At 40.1% G+C, this 24,697-nt stretch overlaps 1 protein-coding gene across 1 annotated transcript in view; it reads left to right on the top strand.

The window, feature by feature from the left end:
• IGF2BP3 (insulin like growth factor 2 mRNA binding protein 3) overlaps positions 1 to 24,697 on the top strand; it is a 311,184-nt gene that overhangs the window by 275,067 nt on the left and 11,420 nt on the right. The window contains exons 12-13 of the mRNA XM_030201828.1: positions 16,500 to 16,574; positions 21,018 to 21,149. Coding sequence (XP_030057688.1) covers positions 16,500 to 16,574; positions 21,018 to 21,149 — 207 coding nt within the window. The remainder of the gene's footprint in view (positions 1 to 16,499; positions 16,575 to 21,017; positions 21,150 to 24,697) is intronic.

Here is a 24,697-nt window from a genome sequence, read left to right as displayed (position 1 = left end):
GTGCTATGATGGTGATCACTGGTGTAAGCGCACAAACTACTTGTTAGTTTGTAATATCAGCACACCAGATACTGAGCACTACTTTAGTATAACACATATATACTTGCACACAGGTGAAATTGAAAAGAATACAGGAATAAATAAGGTTTCCTAGCTAATGAAGATTAACTATAAGGGAAACCGGATGAGATAATATCCCCAACGAATAAAAAATCATTAAATTTTAACTGCCAGACCCTCGACCATTCTTCTAACTTTCGGAGATCCCTTCTCATCGTTTGTACTCCCTCCAGGGTATCCACTCTATTCTATCTTCATGTCATCTGCAAAAAGGCAAACCTTTCCTTCCAACCCTTCAGCAATATCTCTCACAAATATAGTAAACAAAATGGGCCCCAGCACCGACCCCTGAGGAACCCCACTGCTCACCATCCTTTCCTCCGAACGAATTCCATTTACCTCCACCCTCTGCCACCTGTCGGGCAACCAGTTTTCTATCCAGTTCGCCACTTTTGGTCCTAAGTTCAGCCCTTTCAGCTTATTCACGAGTCTTCTGTGGGGGACCGTATCAAAGGCTTTGCTGAAATCCAAGTAGATTACATCTAGCGCATGGCCTTCCATCCATTTTTTTTGTCGCCCAAAGAAGTCAATAAGATTTGTTTGGGAGGATTTTCCTTTGCTAAAGCCATGTTGCCTCAGGTCCTGTAACCCGTTGTCTTCTAGAAAGTTAACTATCCTTTCTTTCAGCAGCGACTCCATTATTTTTCCTACCACCGACGTGAGACTTACCAGTCTGTAGTTTCCCTGTCTCCACTTTTGTGAAGAGGGACTACATCCGCTCATCTCCAATCTTGCGGAACCTCTCCCTTCTCTAAAGATCTATTAAATAAATCTTTAAGAGGTCCCACCAGGACCTCCCTGAGCTCACTCAGTATCCTGGGATGGTATCCCATCCGACCCCATAGCTTTGTCCAACTTCAGATTCTCCAGCTGTTTATAAACTCTTTCTTCCGTAAATGGCGCAGTATCCACTCCATTCCCAGATATTCCTTCAGCAACCAACCGTAATCCTTTACCAGGATTTTCCTCAGTGAACACCGAAGTGAAGTAATTGTTTAGCCCATTTGCTTTATTCTCCTCACTTTCCACATAACCATTCTCATTATCTTTCAGTCTTAAAATTCCATTCCTATCTTTTCTCCTTTCTCCAATATATCTGAAAAAGGTCTTGTCACCTCTCTTTACATCTTTAGCCATTTTTTCTTCCACTCGCGCTTTCGCTAGCCATATTTCCCTCTTCTCTTCTTTGAGTTTAATCCAATAATCTTTTCCGTGATCCTCTCATTGCGTTCTTTTGTATTTCTTGAACACAGCCTCTTTTGCTCTTATTTTTTCAGCTACTTAGTTGGAGAACCATATAGGCTTCCTGTTTCTCTTGGTTTTGTTTACTTTCCTCACGTAAAGATCAGTTGCCATATTTATAGCAGCCTTCAGCTTTGACCACTGATGTTCCACTTCTCCTACGCCTTCCCACTCCAACAGCTCCTTTTTCAGGTATTCCCCCATTTTATCAAAATCAGTACGTCTGAAATCCAGTACTTTTAGTTTTGTGTGTCCACACTCCGCCTTCGCCCTTATATCAAACCATATTGTGTGATGATCACTATTACATAGGTGGGCACCCACCCGGATATTAGAAACACTTCCTCTATTAAACATTTCATAATACTTATTTAATTCCCTTAATTCAACTAAAAGTCAACACAGAAAAAACACACCGTCTCATCCTCTCATCCCAATACAATACGAACAAACCCACAAATGTAAACACCCCAGATTACACCCTCCCGATCTCAGACAGCCTGAAAATTCTCGGCGTTACAATCGACCGTAACCTCACACTAGAGAACCAAGTGAAATTTATAACAAAGAAAATGTTACACCCAATGTGGAAACTCAAACGCGTGAAACCATTGTTCCCGAGGGAAATATTCTGCAACTTGATACAATCAATGGTACTAAGCCATGTAGACTACTGCAATGGAATTTATGCAGGATGCAACAAACAAATCGTAAAGAAACTTCAGACCGCTCAAAACACAGCAGCCAGGCTTATATTTGGAAAAACGCGATTCAAAAGCGCAAAACCCCTCTGAGGAAAAACTGCACTGGCTCCCAATCAAAGAACATATTGCTTTCAAAATCTGCACCCTGGTTTATAAAATTATATACGGCGAAGCCCCAGGATACATGACAGACCTCATAGACCTACCAACCAGAAACACAACAAGATCAACACGAACATACCTAAATCTCCACTACCCAAACTGCAAAGGACTCAAATACAAATCAGCTTATGCATCCAGCTTTTCCTACATAAGCACACAACTCTGGAACGCACTACCAAAAGCCGTGAAAACAACTAATGACCACCTAAACTTCCGGAAATCACTAAAAACTAACCTGTTCAAAAAGACATACCCTACCGACTCAACTTAAATGCCTGAACCCTGCAACACAACAAAACCACAGCTCGTAATGGACATAAAATAACTCTTCCTCTCTATGATTCCCCAATGTGTCTGTTACACGTGAACCTTATTCAACTGCAACATCACTATGTATTTGTTCATACCGGAATTGGCGAACACCTTTACGGTAAATTTGTAAGCCACATTGAGCCTGGAAATAGGTGGGAAAATGTGGGATACAAATGTAAGAAATGTAAATTTATACAGGCCTCACAACATTTCCAACATGATGATCTTGTCAATATTCTACCACTCTCTCCAATTTGGCTAGAGACTATGTGCTGTGTCGCTTTTCCCTACCTAGCAGACTTCTGCTGGAAGTATATTCTATCAAGTCTGAGGTTTGCACTCTCCTTTCTTAAGTTTAAGGTTTGCCTCATAACCCTCACCTTTACTCAGGCTTTTGGCAGTCCGACTGGAGAATCCAGCTAGTGTCAGATTTTGCAGATATGATGAGATTTCATAGTACAGTTTGCAGATCCTTTATTCTCTCCTTATTCCTTCTGTTTATGCTCCTGTATTTACCCTTTTTTTTTCTTATTTTATTTACTGGTTATAATAATGTGAAGCACTGTGATAAGTGTGTTCATAAAGTGTTCAAGAAAATATGTAATAAAATAAACTAATATAGCTTAAGACATTTTGGGCAAGGATTTTACTATGGAAATGGAGTTTGAAGTGACTTGCCCAAAATGTCTTAAGCTATATTAGTTTATTTTATTACATATTTTGGAGGACAATGGCTGGATAGCATATTTCCACTGAACTTCTAGGTCTCTTGTGTGTTGGATTACTTTCTGTTCAAAGGGAAGAGGAGAGTGAGGGTGTAAGAAGGGAAGACCACGCTGAATGAGGTAGGACAAGGAAGGAGAAAGTTACAAGGGGGGTGAAGCAGAAGTGTGTACGCATCAGGGAAGAAACGTACTCACCACCTTTTCTTTTGTCACTTGATCGCCTCAAAACTAATTATTGGGGGGAGGGAGGGAGGGACAAAAAGGAGAAGGTGACAGTGGGAGTAGACAACTGGTAGTATAGTTTTGAATTCCAAACTTTGGAATTCCCTTATTGCAAACTGCTTTGAGCTATTGGTTTTAGTCAGTATATAAGAATAAAGATGATGATGATGATTCGAGTCCATGCACGTAGAAATATAAAACTAGGGCTGAGTCATTGTATCCTAAAGAAAACCCAGTTGATAATTCTAACCCACAGTTGTCCTGCACAGCTTCCTGTGTTGTTCTGCGCTCTTGTAATCTGTAAACCTTTTCTTCTCAGAGCTCCTTCTGATGTATTTTATACTTGTAAATATTACCTTTGCACTATGGTCTACATTTTCAATGTAAGCTTTACAACTCAGTATGGCTGAGTGCATGATTCCTGTGAGTGCCATAAAGGAATGAATTAGTATTGATTTGGTGTCTTTGCTTTCCTATAGTTTCTTTTCAATATGTCCTTTTGGCTTTAAGGTAATAAATGGAAATAAAACAGAAACAAAACAGAGAGGAAAATAAATTTTTATTGGACTAACATACATTTTTTTTAAAAGCTTTCAAAGGCAGAACCATCTTCAGGTCAGATATCTGACCAGAAAAAGAAAGAAAAGTCTCAAAAATGTATTCAGTCCATTTTCTTTTCTTTTGTTTTATTTTTCTTTATTACCTTTAAGATGGACTCACATGGCAGCCACATTGTTTTTAGCTTCTGAAATGCAAGTTTAATGAAATTTACCTTGAATGTTATTCCTGACTGTTGAGTTGATGTACATGGTGTGTGGTTAAGAGCCTGTTGGCCTACCACTCTTGATGAGATCTAGCTACAGAGTGCTGCTGTGCTGTCATGAGTGGCAGAACTGCTGGTTCATAATGCTGCATATATTGTAATCCATCTGTTATCTGCCTGGACTGAATTCTATTATGCATGCAAAGCTGGATGCTGAGAGGGAAACTTGTACTAATTAATAGACATCTCCATTGCATAACATGGCAAGTTCAGCTTATACAGAGCAAGATCTGATACTGAAGGAGCCCTAGTGGTCAACGTTGGCCTGCAGCACATTTCAGAGACCAAATGTTTCAAAACCCAAACAAACTCTATTGTGATGTCAAATGCATTATTTCCGACGAGCTGTTGCACTTAGGTTTACTGAATATTACATTTTATAAATTTGTTGACTGTGTTGGGGAGATTCAAGCACCTTGAGTAATACACTCACTTATTTCAAATACCTACTTTGGTTAGACAGTTGTGCTCTTAAACTCTGAATTCATCCATGAGACAGGTCTCTCTACCTAATGTGTATGCTCCCGTTTTCTCTTCCCTCTCTCTGCATTTGCTATCTCCCTTACATTTCAGTCTCAGAGACCAGTGCATGCAATAGTGATAACAATCACATATTATCCATTTTTATAGCTCATAAAATAAATCACAGGCATATACTTGTCTATAAGTTGAAATTTTGATTTAAAGACAACCCTGGTTTATTGATGGAATTTTTTTTATCTCTGAGTCATTTTCATCAGTGCCATAGTACTCTTGCTATTTTTAATTTCATGGAAGTAAAGTAGACAGAAGTTGACTGTGCTGAAGTTACTTTAGATGATAGAGTCAGAGCTATACATGTCCCTGGTATGGGAATGTGAGCCCTTGTGCCCCGACTGAGCACAGCTAGGATGGAGTAACACCGCACTCGGTCAGGCAGCCAGACAACCCCTAGCTTCACGTGGGGAACGACCGCCGTTCCCTGGGAGTTGAGCCCCCAGGTTCGGGCAGCCACCAGGACTTCTGGAACCGGCGGGGTTGCACGACCACTGACCAGACAGGCAGGCAAACAGACACAGTCCAAAAGCCAGGTAAATCCATAGGCAAAGAGTAGTCAAAAACAGTCCAAGGTCAAGGCAGGCAGCAAAACAAGCAAGGTCCGGGAAACAAGCCGAGGTCTGGAACACTGGAACTGAAGGCAAGGAGCACCGGCGTGAACCTCAAACGCAATTGAGGCCGAAGCCACGAAGGATTGAAGGCAGGGCCTTAAGTAGTGGAGGAATTAGGCTCAAGCATGTGCAGCTGATTCAAGATGGCTGCCCCCATCAGCAGAGGTGCCTACATCCAAATATGGACTTCCCTCCTGATCTCGTTACTCCAAGATGGCTGCCCCCTCCTGAGCTAGCCAAGATGACGGCTGCCAGAAACAGGAAACCGAAACAGACACATCCTGGAGAAACTACATCCAAAATAGCCGGCTATCTCAGCCAGACCGCACCTCGCCGGTGAATCGGCCGCGCAGGCCTGGAACCAGGTGAGGAACGTAACAGCTACACTGGTGTTAAAACTGGTTGGTTGGAATAAAGGAAGAAAACCCATAGTGGATCACTTTGTGGCCTTGACCTGAACTCAGGAAAATTGTCAAGCTGGGAGTGTTGACCACACGATAGAAGGGATCCCGAGACCCAGGGTTATCACACAGTCCTCAATTTATATACCAAGCTGCTGGCATCGTTATTTAAAAAGGCGATAGAGCAGCTTTTAAACTTGAACCTGGGGGAAGGCCAACAGTCGTTCAAAAACGCATGATTTCAAAGATATCACCAAATCAGGGAAGATAGTGTATCCCAATAGCGAGGTTGCAAAAGAGACCATAGGAGGAGACTATGATAAAATGAGAAGAACATTAAAAAAGAAAAAACTTAGAGGAGGACCAGCTGCGAAGGCCAAAAATGTACATCAGGCATGGATCCTGTTCAAAATTTCCATCCTGGAAGCCCAGGCCAAATATATTCTGTGTATTACAAAGAAGGAAGGAAGACCAAACGACAGCCAGCATGATTAAAAAGTGAGGTGAAGGAAGCTATTAGAGCTAAAAGAAAATCCTTCAGAAAATGGAAGAAGGCACCAACTGAAAAAAATAAGAAACAACATAAGGAATGGCAAGTCAAATGCAAAGTGCTGATGGAGACTTTGAAAAAAAAAGATTGCATTAGAGGCAAAAAACACATAGTAAAAATTTGTTTTAGGTATATTAAAAGCAAGAAGCTGGCAAAAGAATTGGTTGGACCGCTGGATGACCGAGGGGTAAAAGGGGCAATCAGGGAAGCCATAGCGGAGAGATTAAATGAATTCTTTGCTTCAGTCTTCGTCAAGGAAGATTTGGGAAAGATACCAGTGCCAGAAATGGTATTCAAAGCTGATGAGTCAGAGACACTGAATGAAATCTCTGTAAACCTGGAGGATGTAATGGCGTAATTTGACAAATTAAAGAGAGCAAACCTCCTGGACCAGATGGTATTCATCCCATAGTACTGATAGAATTGAAAAATGTACTTGTGGAACTATTGTTAGTCATATGTAATTTATCTTTAAAATCAAGCATGGTTCCGGTGGATTGGAGGGGTGGCCAATGTAATGCCGGTTTTTAACAAAGGTTCCAGGGGTGATCCGGGAAATTATAGTCCGTTGAGCCTGACATCAGTGCTGGGCAAAATAGTAGAGACTATTATAAAGAACAAAATTACTGAGCATATTCAAAAAAATGGATTACTAAGACAAAGCCAACATGGATTTAGTGAAGGGAAATCTTGCCTCACCAATCTACTACATTTCTTTGAAAGGGTGAACAAACATGTGGATAAAGGTGAGCCAGTTTATATTGTGTATCTGGATTTTCAAAAGGTGTTTGAGAAAGAACCTCATGAAAGACTCTAGAGCAAATTGGAAAGTCATGGGATAGGAGGTAGTGTCCTATTGTGGATTAAAAACTGGTTAAAAGAATGAAACAGAAAGTAGGGTTAAATGGTCAGTATTCTCAATGAATAAGGGTAGATAGTGGGATTCCCCAGGGGTCTGTGCTAGGACCCCTGCTTTTTAACATAAATGATCTAGAGATGGGAGTAACTAGTGAGGTAATTAAATCTGCTGACACGAAGTTATTCAAAGTTGTTAAATCGTGAGTGGATTGTGGAAAATTATAAGAGGACCTTACAAGACTGGGTGTCTAAATGGCAGGTGATGTTTAATGTGAACATGCGCAAAGTGATGCGTGTGGGAAAGAGGAACCCAAACTATAGCTACGTAATGCTAGGTTCCACGTTAGGAGTCACCGACCAAGAAAGGGATCTCGACGCCATTGTTGATGATACGTTGAAACCCTCTTCTCAGTGTGCGGTGGTGGCTAAGAAAGCAAATAGAATGTTAGGTATTAGGAAATGAATGGAAAACAAAAATGAGGACGTTATAATGCCCTTATATTACTCCATGGTACAACCGCACCTCGAATTGTGTTCAATTCTGGTCACCACATCTCAAAAAAGATGTAGTGGAATTAGAAAAGGTTCAGAGAAGGCAATGAAAATGATGAAGGGGATGGAACAAGGGCTCTTCAACTTGGAGAAAAGGCGGCTGAGGGGAGATAGGGTAGAGGTCTATAAAATAATGAGTGGAGTGGAATGGATAGACGTGAATCGCTTGTTTACTTTTTCCAAAAAATAATAGGACTAGGGGGCATGCAATGAAGCTAAAAAGTAGTAAATTTAAAACGAATTGGAGAAAATATGTCTTCACTCAACATGTAATTAAACTCTGGAATTCGCTGCCAGAGAATGTAATAAAAGCGGTTAGCTTAGTGGGATTTAAAAAAGGTTTGAATGACTTCCTAAAGGAAAAGTCCACAGACCATTATTAAAATGGACTTGGGGAGAATCCAATGCTTATTTCTAGAATAAGCAGCATAAAGTATATTGTACTGTTTTGGAATCTTGCCAGTTACTTGTGACCTGGATTGGTCACCATTGGAAACAGGATGCTGGGCTTGATGGACCTGCGGTCTGTCCCATTATGGCAATACTTGCATACTTATGTACTTATATAACACTACAGGATCTAAGAGTAGTTTTTTTTTTTAATCTACACTGGCAGAAGTGGTACCACCCATTACATTATATTCCACTAAAACCATATAGTTTGAAGCAGGTCATATCAAGAGAGCTGGGATAACTACCCAGGAATTACACCAATAAGCATTATAAAACAAAAATATTCATAAAAAATCAAATTCACACCTCATAGTAAGCAAATTAACTGGCTAAAGCATATCTGCAAAATAAGATAATTTTTACAGATTTCCTAAACATCACATAATTAAATTGATTTTATATAGAAACTGGTAATATGTTCCATTCCCTTGCTGTCTGATAAAAGAAAGATACTAAAAAAAAAAAAAACTTAAGTGACTTGCCCAGGGGTCACAAGGAGCTACAGTGGGAACTGAACACAGTTCCTCAGCTCACTATACTAACCATTAGGCTACTCCACTTGGTGCTTTTCCATTAATAATCTTGAAAATCATTCAGTATAATTTATATAAAACCCTTACCTCTATGGGCAACCAGTGCAATTGTGTTAATCTATCAAATTTACTTGACAGATAAGCGTGATTGCAGTATTTTGTATTGTTTGTAACCTTTTTTATAGGTATTTTGCACAACCCAGGTACATGATAATACAGTAGTCCAATTGAGACAATAATAGGGACTGTATTGCCAATGTAAGTTGCTCAAAATCAATGTATTTTCTTAATTTGTGGGGTACAATGTGGGGTACAAATACAATAAATAATAATAAATAATAATAATTTCCGTAATGCCACAAGAGATTTCTTTACTAGTAAGTTGACTTGTGATTTCATTGTTAAGCACTTATGAATAATTTTTCCTAGTATTTTTAATGATGGAACAAGATGATACACTATCCACCTTATAATTGAAAGAGAAAAGCGCCTAGATTTCGACCCAAATCGGGAGATAGACGTTTATCTCACAAAAACGAATAAATCGGTATAATGGAAAGCCGATTTTGGACGTTTTCAACTGCACTCCATCGCGGAAGCATACAAAGTTGATGGGGGCGTGTCGGAGGCGTGGCGAAGGTGGAACTGGGGCGTGGTTATCGGCCGAGGAGAGATGGGCGCCTTTCGCCGATAATGGAAAAAAAGTATGCGTTTGTAGCTAGAATTTAGGGCACTTTTCCTGGACCCTGTTTTTTCACGAATAAGGCCCCAAAAAGTGCCCTAAATGACCAGATTACCACCAGAGGGAATCGGGGATGACCTCCCCTGACTCCCCCTGTGGTCACTAACCCCCTCCCACCACAAAAAATGATGTTTCACAACTTTTTATTTTCACCCTCAAATGTCATACCCACCTCCCTGGCAGCAGTATGCAGGTCCCTGGAGCAGTTGTTAGGGGGTGCAGTGGACTTCAGGCAGGTGGACCCAGGCCCATCCCCCCTACCTGTTACAATTGTGCTGCTTAATGCTTAGTCGTCCAACCCCCCCAAACCCACTGTACCCACATGTAGGTGCCCCCCTTCACCCCTTAGGGCTATAGTAATGGTGTAGACTTGTGGGCAGTGGGTTTTGAGGGGGATTTGGGGGGCTCAACACACAAGGGAAGGGTGCTATGCACCTTGGAGCTCTTTTACCTTTTTTTTTTTTTTGTAAAAGTGCGCCCTAGGGTGCCTGGTTGGTGTCCTGGCATGTGAGGGGGGCCAGTGCACTACGACTCCTGGCCCCTCCCACAAACAAATGCCTTGGATTTATTCGTTTTTGAGCTGGGCGCTTTCATTTTCCATTATCACTGAAAAACAAAAAACCCAGCTCACAAATTGTCGAATAAAACATGGACGTCTATTTTTTTTCGAAAATACGGTTCGGTCCGCCCCTTCACAGACCCGTTTTCGGAGATAAACGCCCATGGAGATAGACGTTTTCGTTCGATTATGCCCCTCTATATTATCTATTTTAAAAATAGTTAGAGTTAAATTTTTAGTTGCTGTAATTAATAGAAATTGTATTTTATCTTTGATTTCAACTGGTGCTTTACCAACCACGATTCTACCAAGAAAATGCACTCTTGGATTGTTCTGAATGCTGATAATTGGGGTAAACTGTAATTGCACACTCAGTCAATTAGATTCCTTTATACCCAACCGGAGGGAATACATGCTAGACATTAAGAAGTTGTGAGGATTATTAAAACAGTGGGATCTTGTTGACATGTGGAGGGAACATAATGGGAACTGAAAAGGCTATGCATTCTATTCTGCTCCCAACAACTCCTGCTCCAGGATAATATATAGGACAATTCACCCTATTCATAGGCGTAGACTGGGGGGGGGGGGGCGAGGGGGGGCAATGCCCCCCCAAACGACGAGGAGGAGCTGCCACGCCATTAGTTAAAAAAAAAAAAAACACATGCAAGCACGCGCTCCTCTCCATCCGCTTGGCTTCCCTACCCTCTCTGTCTGCGTCCCGCCTTCCTCTGACGTCAGAGGAAGGCGGGACGCAGACAGAGAGGGCAGGGAAGCCAAGCGGACGGAGAGGAGAGTATCCGTCTACCCCTCTCTCTTCATCCCTCCCTCCGGCGCAGGCAGCAGTCTCTTTCAGCGTTCCTGGCAGCGGTAGCGATGTACACGCTGCCTTCGGCTCTGCCCCAAAGGCATAGGTGGGAACAGGAACTCGAAGAGAAGGCTTCCGGGGCAGACCGAAGGCAGCATGTACATCGCTACCGCTGCCAGGAACGCTGAAAAAGCTGAAGACTGTTGCCTGCGCCGGAGGGAGGGAGGAAGAGAGGGGATAAACGGAGTCACGATCTTGGACCTCGCGGGGGGGTGGGGAGCAGAGGGAAGATGGATGGTACTGGGAGGGGTGGGGAGCAGAGGGAAGGAGCAAGAGATGGATGGGACTGGGAGGGGTGGGGAGCAGAGGGATGGACCAGGAGATGGATGGGATTGGGAGAGGTCAGGCACAGCAGAGGGAAGGAGCAGAAGATGGATGGGACAGAGGGATGGTGAGCAGAGGGAAGGAACAGAAGATGGATGGGACTGGGAGGGGTGGGGAGCAGAGGGAAGGAGCAAGAGATGGATGGGAGGGTGGGGAACAGAGGGAAGGAGCAAGAGATGGATGGGACTGGGAGGGTGGGGAGCAGAGGGAAGGAGCAAGAGATGGATGAGACTGGGAGGGGTGGGGAGCAGAGGGAAGGAGCAAGAGATGGATGGGACTGGGAGGGTGGGGAGCAGAGGGAAGCCTACTGGAAAGAAGACACTGCATAAAACAGAAGACACTGGGACCAAAGCGAATAGAAAAACTAAATGATCAGACAACAAAGGTAGATAAAAGTATTTTATTCATAATTTATTAATTGAAATGTCAGCTTTTTGAAATGTGCATCTGTGATATTTTGCCTGTAAATTTCAATTCCTTCCTCCATATTTGCATATCATTTGCATATGTATATATGCAAATGATATGCTAATATTCTCCGCCCATTCTTTGCCCCCCCAAATGAAACAGTCAAACTACGCCTATGACCCTATTATCATATCATATCATATGCAATGGTATCTGGATGCTGGAGTCGAGTTAGGGAGAAATAGGGTGAGATGAGATGGAGAGCTAACACCCAAATACTGTTGCATCCGAAAGTGCAGCAGTGACTCCGATAGGAGTGGAACCAATTCCTAGAGTGTAATGACACAAGAGAAACCACACTAAACACTGTCAGGGATGCTAGGAAGGCATTTATGTTAGGGCTGTTAATATAAAGAGGAGCAAGTTATAAGAAGGACAAGGACAGACAAAGGGCCCAATTAATGGACAAGCTGACAAAGTTACAATCCCTATACAAGGCTAGACATGAACCTTAAACATACAAACTTCTGCAAGCAAAAAAAACTTTGATTTTTTTAGACCTGCAATATGGAATTGCTTTTGTCCTGCAGCAAGCGAAGATATATAGAGCATGGTAGCAAACTTGGAAAACTCCTGGCCTGGCAGTTGCAGAAACAGAGAACTAAGTGGGTGCGGCAAATAATGCCACAGGGCACACAATAGTAACCAATTGCTGCTGAATTTAAGAAATTTTATGGAACTCTTTATAAGGCGGAAGGGACATCCTTAATTCAAGATATTTATTTATTACATTTGTACCCCACGCTTTCCCACATACAGCAGGTTCAATGCGGCTTACGTAGTAAAAAAACATTACAGAAGTCCTGTAAGAAGAATATTATGAACTGTAATAAACAATAGTAAGGTTTTAAGAATATATAAATTGAATTGGATATGGGCAAAGACCTAGATGCAGTGGGGTTGCCCAAAATTTCCTTAGCGCCCCCCCCCCCCCCCCCCCCCCATTGATATAATTAGACCAATTTGCTAAACATTAATAAAGACAGAAGCTTGCATTTAACATATCTCAGGCAGAGGGGCTACATGTGTTCCAGTATTTAGGGGTTAAAATCTCTGACCATGTGCAAGACCTCTAAAAGTTAAATTATATCCCCTTAATACAATCTATAAGAGCTTCCCTAAAGGATTGGCAACAATTAATTCTGGGAGGCAGAATAGCAATGCTGAAAATGATGATTCTCTTTAGATTCCTTTTTCTGTTTTCTCAGTTACCGATAGAGATCCCCAGATTCAAATTTAAGATATAGGAATCAATGTTCAAACAGTTTATATGGGGAGGAAAAAGACTAAGCTTGGGGAGACTTACCCTGGCTAAGAAGGATGGAGGTATGGGTCTTCCCAATCTGTGGAGGTATTACCAAGCTGCAGTTGTTAAAGGTACGAAAGACCATTATGATCAAGTTAAGGAGAAAAATTGGGTACAAATGGTGAAAAATATCACACCTCAACACCTCTTAAGCAGCAATGGGAGTTAGTAAAGGGGCAACTAGATATATTAAGGGAACTTTCCCTTTAGGTTTATGCGTGTCTCTACAGAATATTTGAAGACACTGTGGGCTTCTTTAGAAGACTTAGGGATGGGTCAGTGCAGGGATCTCCTTCATCAAGGAATTTTTTTTTTTTTTTGTCGATACAACACTTTCAAGAACTACAGGGTACAAAATGTACACTTAGCCTTTTCTCTACTGATCTGTATGTTACCCAAGTCTGGATTTTTCTCACTACAATGCTGTTAAATGTTGTGAAGACACTTTTCACCACATACTTTTGCTTTGAATATTGCTGCAAGCTTAAGGTACCTGTGTTTAGGGGTGGGGTGGTACTTTTTTCAATGTGTGCATCCATTCCTCCCTTGGCCTAAACCTGCTCTCCAGGAACACTGCTTTTAAATGTGTGTGCTTCTAGCTGCGTTGAAGGAGGGCATTTTACAGATAACAATTTGTGTGCATAAACTGGCTATTTACCAACAAAAATGGCTTTTGAAATTGCTCTTTAAAGGTTAACACATTTAAAGAGCAATTGCAACAACTTTCTGTTTCCTCTTTTCTATATCGTATTTCATAGTTTTGTCCTTAGGTATGTTGTATTTCACCGCTGTTTTGCATTTCAAATAATCATTTCTTTTTTTAGGTCTTAAAATGCGCTCACATAATTGCATCTTGGAGACATGTAGCCACCTTCTTGGCTGTACCTGACACAAGCACTGCCTCATGTAGACTTAATTTGCTCCCTCCTCTAAAGGCTCAAACGCAGCTCTTCCCTCACTGAATACATACATTTTAAACCATTTATATACTCAGAGAGGCAAACTGTCTGACTCATGCAAACAGCCTACGATTAGTAGACCTCAAGGAGATCAACGAAGGGAGAAAGGGAATCGTGCACATTCGAACACTTGCTTTTCCCCCTTCCTAATCAAAAAGAATCAAAAGTAGCTTTTGGTAAATATCACCAAGTAGAGCAGTGCTATGGCGGTTACTACAACAAAGATTTAGAAAAACTGTTCAAGTATTAATAAATATGTACAGTGGGGGAAATAAGTATTTGATCCCTTGCTGATTTTGTAAGTTTGCCCACTGACAAAGACATGAGCAGCCCATAATTGAAGGGTAGGTTATTGGTAACAGTGAGAGATAGCACATCACAAATTAAATCCGGAAAATCACATTGTGGAAAGTATATGAATTTATTTGCATTCTGCAGAGGGAAATAAGTATTTGATCCCCCACCAACCAGTAAGAGATCTGGCCCCTACAGACCAGGTAGATGCTCCAAATCAACTCGTTACCTGCATGACAGACAGCTGTCGGCAATGGTCACCTGTATGAAAGACACCTGTCCACAGACTTAGTGAATCAGTCAGACTCTAACCTCTACAAAATGGCCAAGAGCAAGGAGCTGTCTAAGGATGTCAGGGACAAGATCATACACCTGCACAAGGCTGGAATGGGCTACAAAACCATCAGTAAGACGCTGGGCGAGAAGGAGACAACTGTTGGTGCCATAGTAAGAAAATGGAAGAAGTACAAAATGACTGTCAATCGACAAAGATCTGGGGCTCCACGCAAAATCTCACCTCGTGGGGTATCCTTGATCATGAGGAAGGTTAGAAATCAGCCTACAACTACAAGGGGGGAACTTGTCAATGATCTCAAGGCAGCTGGGACCACTGTCACCACGAAAACCATTGGTAACACATTACGACATAACGGATTGCAATCCTGCAGTGCCCGCAAGGTCCCCCTGCTCCGGAAGGCACATGTGACGGCCCGTCTGAAGTTTGCCAGTGAACACCTGGATGATGCCGAGAGTGATTGGGAGAAGGTGCTGTGGTCAGATGAGACAAAAATTGAGCTCTTTGGCATGAACTCAACTCGCCGTGTTTGGAGGAAGAGAAATGCTGCCTATGACCCAAAGAACACCGTCCCCACTGTCAAGCATGGAGGTGGAAATGTTATGTTTTGGGGGTGTTTCTCTGCTAAGGGCACAGGACTACTTCACCGCATCAATGGGAGAATGGATGGGGCCATGTACCGTACAATTCTGAGTGACAACCTCCTTCCCTCCGCCAGGGCCTTAAAAATGGGTCGTGGCTGGGTCTTCCAGCACGACAATGACCCAAAACATACAGCCAAGGCAACAAAGGAGTGGCTCAGGAAGAAGCACATTAGGGTCATGGAGTGGCCTAGCCAGTCACCAGACCTTAATCCCATTGAAAACTTATGGAGGGAGCTGAAGCTGCGAGTTGCCAAGCGACAGCCCAGAACTCTTAATGATTTAGAGATGATCTGCAAAGAGGAGTGGACCAAAATTCCTCCTGACATGTGTGCAAACCTCATCATCAACTACAGAAGACGTCTGACCGCTGTGCTTGCCAACAAGGGTTTTGCCACCAAGTATTAGGTCTTGTTTGCCAGAGGGATTAAATACTTATTTCCCTCTGCAGAATGCAAATAAATTCATATACTTTCCACAATGTGATTTTCCGGATTTAATTTGTGATGTGCTATCTCTCACTGTTACCAATAACCTACCCTTCAATTATGGGCTGCTCATGTCTTTGTCAGTGGGCAAACTTACAAAATCAGCAAGGGATCAAATACTTATTTCCCCCACTGTATATTATTGTTAAGTTCCAATCTTCTATTTTAAATGTAGATTTTTGGGCCTATGTAACTTTGGACAAGCTGAAAATGCATTAAAATGAGACCTAATTTGCAATGCAATACATTTTATTGCCAAAACTTTCCATTAGTGGTGTGCCTGACATACTAGCATGGACAATAACAGAAACGTGAGATGTACACTTTAGCTGTTGGGAAATCTGGATTCCTGATGATGACTGGTATGAAGAGAAAAGGGCTGCTCAGTAGGAAGGATTTCCAGTCCCTGTTCCCCAAAGAATGTACAAATGCCCCTTCCCCCTCCAGGGCACACATTATACAAGTGGTTTGACAGAGCTCCTTCTGAGACTACATCAGCCACCCTTCTTTTATAGCCATTTACCATTCTGGTGTTGCCTCTTTCTTCAGAGCCCTCTTACCAACCCATCCACCAAATTCCAAATGATGGTGCCTAACAGTGCTTTACTCCTATACCAAGCCCTAGGTTGTACTCTCTAGAAAGATGAACAGTTAAAACAGATACTAAATGGAGTAATTTTTCTGTGGAATTCAGGGTATGCCAACTGAAACTTGAATGCTATGTTAATTTTTTTTTCTGTTTTCTGTAAGATTGCACCTGCTGAGGGACCAGATGCCAAGTTGAGGATGGTGATAATCACAGGACCTCCAGAAGCACAGTTTAAGGTACTGTGACTATATGGCGATATATTTGTCTCCAGGGCTCAGCTATGAGAGATTAATAAATAACAGAAGGCACATTTCATATGGGCCAATATTTTGATTTGATTACTGCAGAGGTGTGAGTCTTTGGGCATCTACAGCAGCATTATAGCCTGCTGCCTGGGAATGTGTTTCCCTATCTACAAGTAAAGCATTACCTCCAGGGGCCTAGGGTACAGTTTGAAACTCTGTTGGGGCCATTTCTGAAATGTATTAATGTTTGAATCAGAAGGGGTCCCTTAAACTTCATTATATGTCTCAGTGGGTAGGACAAGTAGTGGGGAGGAATGGAACATTATTTGTCACCACACGTCCTCACTGGGTATGTCCTCCTTAATTGTGGAAAATTGGTATAACGTACTTTTTTGGTGGTATTTTACCCCTGTGAGGTTGGCCAAAATGGGGACCATTTTATCAGACCTTTGTTGATAGATGCTGGGAGCTCTATACCCAGTGGAAACACTGACTGATGGGGGAGGGGATAGTTACTGGTTTGTTAGATTTTCACTGTGTAAGATAGATGCACTGAAGAAAACACTGTGTACCTGTCTTGACTTGGTGTTATTTCTGCTGAAGTTGGATGTTATGAATATATCGGTAATAGTGGAGTCTTCAATATCTGATGATTCTGAAAGGGCCACATTATGGGTCTCTCTTGTATTTGAACAGGACCTCAATGCAGTGTTGAGTCTATATTTCAGGAATTTACAAAGCTTGTTCTATGGTGAAAGGATACGGGTGTATCCTAAGAGCATAAGTGTTTGCCATACTGGGACAGACCAAAAGTCCATCAAGCCCAGTAACCTGTTTCCAACCGTGGCCAATCCAGGTCACAAGTAACTGGCAAGATCCCAAAACAGTGCAATACATTTTATGCTGCTTATCCTAGAAATAAGCAGTGGATTTTCCCAAGTCCATCTTAATAATGGCTTATGGACTTTTAGGAAGATATCCTAACCTTTTTTAAAACCCACTAAGCTAACTGCTTTTATCACATCCTCTGGCAACGAATTCCAGAGTTTAATACATGTTGAGAGAAGAAATATTTTCTCCAATTTGTTTTAAATTTACTACTTTGTAGCTTCATTGCATGCCCCCTAGTTCTAGAATTTTTGGAAAGAATAAACAAGTAATTCACTTCTACCTGTTCCACTCCACCCGTTATTTTATATACCTCCATCATATCTCCCCTCAGCCGTCTTTTCTCCAAGCTGAAGAGCCCTAGCTGCTTTAACCTTTCCTCATAGGGAAGTCATCCCGTTCCCTTTATCGTTTTTGTTGCCCTTCTCTATACCTTTTTTAATTCCACTATCTTTTTTTTTTTTTTTTGCATTTTTAATACTTAAACAGTATACACCGGTCAAGTGAAATGCAGCCAAAAAGAAACAAAATACAAGAAATACAATCTCTCTAACCAATACCTATACAGCTTTCTTAGACCACAAAATAAAAGGGGGGCTAGGAATCAAAGAAGATTATGAAGCATTTAACAAACATGGGTGAATATTGGGTGTCTTCCCAATATTCATTTTACTTTTGATTATTTTGAATCTAGAAAAGACTTCAGCTGTTCTGGTGTATAAAAAACATATTTGATCTGGGCCAACCGTATTATACATTTACAGGGATAAGCTAGCAAAAAAGAGCCTCCTAATTCTAATATTTTCATTCTCATAGACAAGAAAACTTTCCTTCTTTGTTGTGTCATTTTAGTAACATCAGGATATAGCCGGATTTTTTCTCCTCCAAACTGAGAATTGGCAGATTTAAAGTAAAGTCTCATAATTGAGTTCAAATCTTGCTCGAAGACAAAGGAGACTATCTTTGTAGTTCTTTCAGTGACATGTTCTAGAGAGTGTTCCAGAATTGCTGAAATATTATTCACATCAATATTCTCTTTTTCTGTAGTTTTTCTTTCTCCTTCTACTCCTTTGGGTTTATTAGTAGATTTTGTTGATAGGCGGAATTGCTTCTGGTGGAATTTTTAAATTTTCTAAAAGTCTAATGGATTTGTCCCAAGGAGTTTAGGGAAATTTAACACACGCCTATTCAATCTTCTATTATAATTTTCTATCTGTTCAATCTTCCTTCGAATTTCAGTATTATCCTTTGCCACTGCTACTTTGAACTCTTGCATTTGTTGTACTTCATTCTGTAATGTTGAAACCCTTAAAGTCAATTCTTGCTTAACCAATTCTATAGTGCCTTTGAATTCTTCAACCTTAACATTTAAAGCTTTTACCTCCCCCAAGGACCTCTGTAGGGTTGAGTCCATTTCTAAAGGTTTTGGCCATATCTTTTCCAAATTCACCTCCGATTTTCCTTCCAGAGATTGTGAAAACATCTGTTCTCTGGTTCTCAGCGACTCCTGTAGCGATCCTGGTTCCCCGCAGGGTTTTCCTCCGGTCACAGTTCCGGTGGTCGTTTGGAAAGCCTCTCGAGTCGCTAACGTCGCTGGACACGGAGGAATCATTGATGTTGATGAAGGGGACAGCGATGTCTCATTCTCCCGTGATTGGTCCGCTTCTCTGGTAGCAACCACTGCAGGTTCTGTTCCCCTCTGTTTGGGAAGCCACGGGGAAGAAACGCTTGAGACTTGGTTGAATCGGGGAGGAAGTCGAGGTAGGCGGGGGCACTAACCTCAGCATCCCTTTTCGTTTGGAATGTGGCATATTGTTAAAGTAGAACCCCCTTTTTTTTTTTAATTTTCCTTGAGCAACCTGGCTAGAGCGAATTACACTTCACCCGTTCTCGACGCCATCTTGACAATTCCAGTATCTTTTTTGAGATGCAGTGACTAGAATTGCACACAGTATTCGAGGTGGTTGCACCATGGAGCGATACAAAGGCATTATAACATCCTCATTTTTGTTTTCCATTCTTTACCTAATAATACCTAACATTCCCGGCTGCACACTGAGCAGAGGGTTTCAATTAATCGTTAACAATGACACCTAGATCCTTTTCCTGGTTGGTGACTCCTAATATGCAACCTTGCATCACGTAACAATAGTCCAGGTTCTTCGTTCCCACCTGCATCACTTTTCACTTGCTCACATTATATGTCATCTGCCATTTAGATGTCTCCCAGCCTTGTAAGATCTTCTTGCAATTTTTCACAATCCTCTTGCGATTTAACAAGTTTGAATAACTTTGTCAGCAAATTTAATTACCTCACCAGTTATTCCCATCTCTAGATCATTTATAAATATGTTAAAAATCAGCAGTTCCAGCACAGACCTCTGTGGAATCCCCACTATCAACCTTACTCTGTTTTCTATTTTTTAACCAGTTTTTAATCCACAATAGAACACTACCTCCTATTGCATGACTCTCCAATTTCCTCTGGAGCCTTTCTTGAGGCACTTTGTCAAATGCCTTTTGAAAATCCAGATATACAATATCAACCGGCTCACCTTTATCCACGTTTGTTCACCCTTTCAAAGAAATGTAGTTGGTTGGTGAGGCAAGATTTCCCTTCACTAAATGCATGTTGGCCTTGTCTCATTAATCCATCCTGATGTGACTAAAAGTATTCAGGATCAGAAAAGAGCATTTTTAGCATTGAGACAAGAACCTAAATCTTTAGGAGTGTCATTCTTACTTAGTTATTTTTGCAAATGTTTGATTAGATATGCTGGGACAAAGTATATTGTCTTTGCTTCGGAACAACATGGCTTTTTTGGATTTAAAGAAGATCTCAACCAGGCATAATTAAAGATTGAAGGATGATTATGGATGGGGGTATTAATTTCTGTTTCATTTTCTTAATATTTCTGCTGTTTGATTTCCTTATCTTTGCTGCTTCTTCATCTGATTTGTGGTATAAGAAGAGTTTTGGTTTTCTTGGTAAATATTACTTACTTTTACTATGTTACCTCCATTTTGCCTTAACAAGTGTTACTTGTATTATAAGTTTCTTGAAAATAAAAACTTAAAAAAAAAAAAAAAAGAGGGAGGAAGGGTCAGAGGTTGACCTCAGTCCTGAAAATTTGTCTCTTGCAACATTACATTGTTAGCTTAATAAAAAGTAATCTTTTCTAACCCTGATATCACATGATTTAAGTCTTCAATGCTGTGCAGCTTACCAGTTGTGGCCCCTGAACTGGATTCATCTGCTCTTGCTTTAGTAGCTTCAAGCCAACATTTTGAGTACAAGACTGGATAATTCTATAAGTACAGATGAGGTTTTGTCAGGCTTCCAGTTAAGAACTGGGCGATACAGGCAGGAAAACTACCATTTTTCTCCCTTATTTTCTAGCAGTGGAAAATTGAAAAGGATGTTCTTTAAATGTGGAACAGTAGACAACATCTATTGTCACTTAGTATTAAAAGTAATAATTTAATTGTAAGGCTGTTTACTGAGAGACTAAAGACTGCACTATATTCCCTGATTCTTACTTGCAGGCCCAAGGAAGAATCTATGGGAAACTGAAAGAGGAGAATTTCTTTGGACCTAAAGAAGAAGTGAAACTTGAAGCTCATATTAAAGTGCCATCTTACGCTGCTGGTAGAGTTATTGGTAAAGGAGGCAAAACGGCAAGTATTTAAATTTTGTAGTCTATGAATAGTTGTGTAAGAAGTGGATGCAGTTCTCATTTACCTCAGTGTATTTAACTGGAACAGATTAGTAAATAGATTATAAGTTCTATTAGGCAATCCTCCTTCCTTGCCCATCTTACCTATCGATATCTAAACGACCACCTTTTATTTACTGTATTACAGCTACATCCATTCTATATTACATGTTGTACTATGTAAGCCGCATTGAACCTGCTAATGAGTGGGAAAGTGCGGGGTATAAGCGTTACAAATAATAAGCATTACCGGAATGTAGCTGTTTATACAGAACTCTCTTTAGTAATCTAAAACCACGTTAAGAGTTTTGAATTCTAGGAACTTGGTGATTCAAGGTTAAGCATACTTTGCTGCTGCAGGTGATTTTGCTTTTTTTTTTTTTTTTTTTTATTAAATGAAGAATTTCTGAAATATGAAGCCAATTGTACTTTATGTAGTCAATGACTGACAGTGGAAGTCCAAAGCCACAAGAAGCCAGATATCACATTAAAGAATAGAAGCCAGAAAAAGTGATAACTATTGCTTTCATTATAATATACTCCTAGTGTACTTTTTAAAAATCCTTTTATTGAAAAATTTTCTTAAATGCTTACAACTTGCAATTTAACAATGTAACAGAACATAAAAGCATCCTTTGTATCTGGTGTGAAAATTCACTACAGGAGATTTAAACAATAATAAAGGTATCAATAAAGGTGATCAGTTCAGTTGTTATAGTGGTCTGAGCCCAGGTGTTGATAGTAGCACGATATGAGTTTAATGATGCCCAAGTTTTTAATGAAGATTGAAGAGTATGTTTTTGAGAGCCAAAGCAGCTTCATACTTATTACACAGAGATGATTCCACCATTCCATAAAGTTTCCAGTTGCATATGATAAGGTAAAGAGCAACTGCTATCATAGTGTTAAACAGTTTGATGATCATCTGGTATTATAATGTCCGTCTTAGAGGTGCATAAAATTATGGTTTTGTAGGAGATATCCAAGTCTCTGGGCAGATCAAATATTAAAACCATTCTGTTCCAGATAAAGTTCCTTGATATTTTTGCAGAAATAAAGCATGTGTGATAAAGAACCAGATTCCTCTAAACATGACCAGAAAAGGTCCAATTTAGATAGAAGTTTATTTTAGCTATTCAGGATGGGGTCCAATAAGCTTTATGAAAAGTAAAATAAGATGATTGGTATATTGCCACCAATTTTGTGGGTCTTAAGAGTGTTAGACCAGAATGTAGGCCAATCAAATTCAGATGAACAAAAGCTTAATTCTTTCTCCCAGAATGATTCAAAAAGATTTATGCATTTATTAGGTAAGTCATATATATTTTATTATACAAAGTAGAAGCTCTCTTTTTGCCCATAATTATTTGTTGACATAGGGATGAGAAATTCTGATATAGAAGCCTTAAGGTTTGATAGAGACCGAAAGGAGGACATATGAGACAACCTGCTTCCATGAGATAGAATGCATTAGTATCTTAAACAGTAATTTGGCATTTTGGATCTCTTGAAATACAGGTTCCTTACACTTTTTATAAAAGTCTTCATACTTTTGTCCATTTTCACATTCTGCTAATAAATTTCAAAATGCATTAAAGCCAGGAATGTTTCACTGTTCAATATAAAAATCAAAAATCCCACAGATATTGGTAATACTTTATCAACACACTATCAGTACCCAGTATTACACCTAACGATAATCAATAAAGCTGCTATAAATGTCCATAAATGTAAATATCCAAAAATATAAATGTGAATAAAGAGCCCTCAGCAAGTATCACCAACACTACAGCCAATGTCAAAAGCTGTTACCAAACAGGTGAAAATTATTTTATCTCTGTCATCGGGTTGTCTCTTAAATGTGCACCACAAAAATATGTGTATTAATAATGTGCGTTCATAATATCAAAATAAGAATATTCAAAAATTAGTAACCTACTAGAGGCATAACAATTAAATAAGCAGACCAGCAATTCTGAAGCGTTGTATCATTTATTACAACAATCGCTCGACATAGCCACATTTCGCCCACAGGCTGCGTAAGGGGTAAAACTAGTACATAAATACAAAAATTAAAATCATAAAAAGTACAGATAAAAATGCAAATAAACATGCATAAAATCAAGCAACAAAAAACATCTCTAATGAGGTCTAACATTCTAAAATAACAAATATCCTGATTTGTGAATGTGGAAAGTGTCTGCCACATGCATGAAATACATAGATAAATTAAAAACTATGTGAGTCTAAATCAATTTGAATGAAAGCAACCACCATTGATACATATATAGTAAACTGTGTTGTGTAGATACGTATAATCTTAAGCATTAAAGACTATACAAACATGGAAAAGCACATAGAGGGTGAACAAACAGATTACAAAATAAGCAAACAAATTTTGATTCAGTGCTAGTAAACAAATGTGAATATTCATACATGCATAAGTATGTAGTTGATCATTGAACAAGCTACAAAACCAAAAAGGACATATACCTATAGGGGAATGAAACAAAACCTTCCCCAAATAGTCAAACTCAATATAAACAGCCTGGTGATTGGCTGGTGCCCTTTTTTGTGACAAAAGTGACAACAGGGAATGTCTTTTAACATTATTGTGGAAGATGTTTAGGTTCCAGTCAGTCTGGGGTCAATATGACCAAGGTCCTTGTCACGGTTGTCCACATTCCTTTGTCCTTGCATTAGCCGCATAAGGTCACAGGTATTTTCCTTTCGAAATGCTAGTTCAATCTTTAATTCTCTCTAGACTGGACTATTGTAGTCTAACATTAGCTGTTTGTTCTAAATCATTGATCCATTGTTTACAACTGGTACAAAATTCTGCTGTTAGACTGAAGTGACTCAAATCAAAATAAGCTGAAAACCATTCTTACTATTCTAAGCGCCATTGGTTGCCTGTTACTGAGAGAATACAGTTTAAATTAGGTACTACTACTTTTAAAATTCTTCCTGGGGAAATTCCTGATTATATGTTGAATTTGGTATCCTTGTTGCAAGGATCTTCCTCTAGATATAATACTCGTAATCTTTTTCAACTTAGATTTCCAATGTATAAGAATTTAAAGTCAATCAAACATCTTACTTTGTCTATCCAATATCAGTTAGCTAACCTATGGAACCAACTTCCAGAGTCTTTCAGGTCTTGTACGCATTATCTTCAATTCAGAAAGTACCTAAAAACTTTTGTATTTTGTGAGGCAAGTCTGTCTAATGTTTAGTTTATGGTTTGTTAAGGCAGGTTTATTTAATGTTTGTTATATGTTATTAGTTTGTTTTAATCACTTGTAGCTCCTGGACTGGTTGGTCCAGCTCTGAATAGGCAGAATACAAAAACCGGTATAACATAACATTGGCAAAAGTCAAAGCAAAGTTCATGCACATTTGTATTCTATAGAAGAGATCTGCATGTAGTCAAGCTCTGCTATACATGAGTGATATTGTGACAGGGGCTTTCATCCCTACATACCTCGAGCAAAACCATGTTGCCTCACA

This window comes from Microcaecilia unicolor, chromosome 1 (genome assembly GCF_901765095.1).
Source record: "Microcaecilia unicolor chromosome 1, aMicUni1.1, whole genome shotgun sequence".
Taxonomy (NCBI): Eukaryota; Metazoa; Chordata; class Amphibia; order Gymnophiona; family Siphonopidae; genus Microcaecilia; species Microcaecilia unicolor.
Note: the sequence above shows the minus strand (reverse complement) of the source record. Positions and strands in the feature narration are given on the sequence as shown.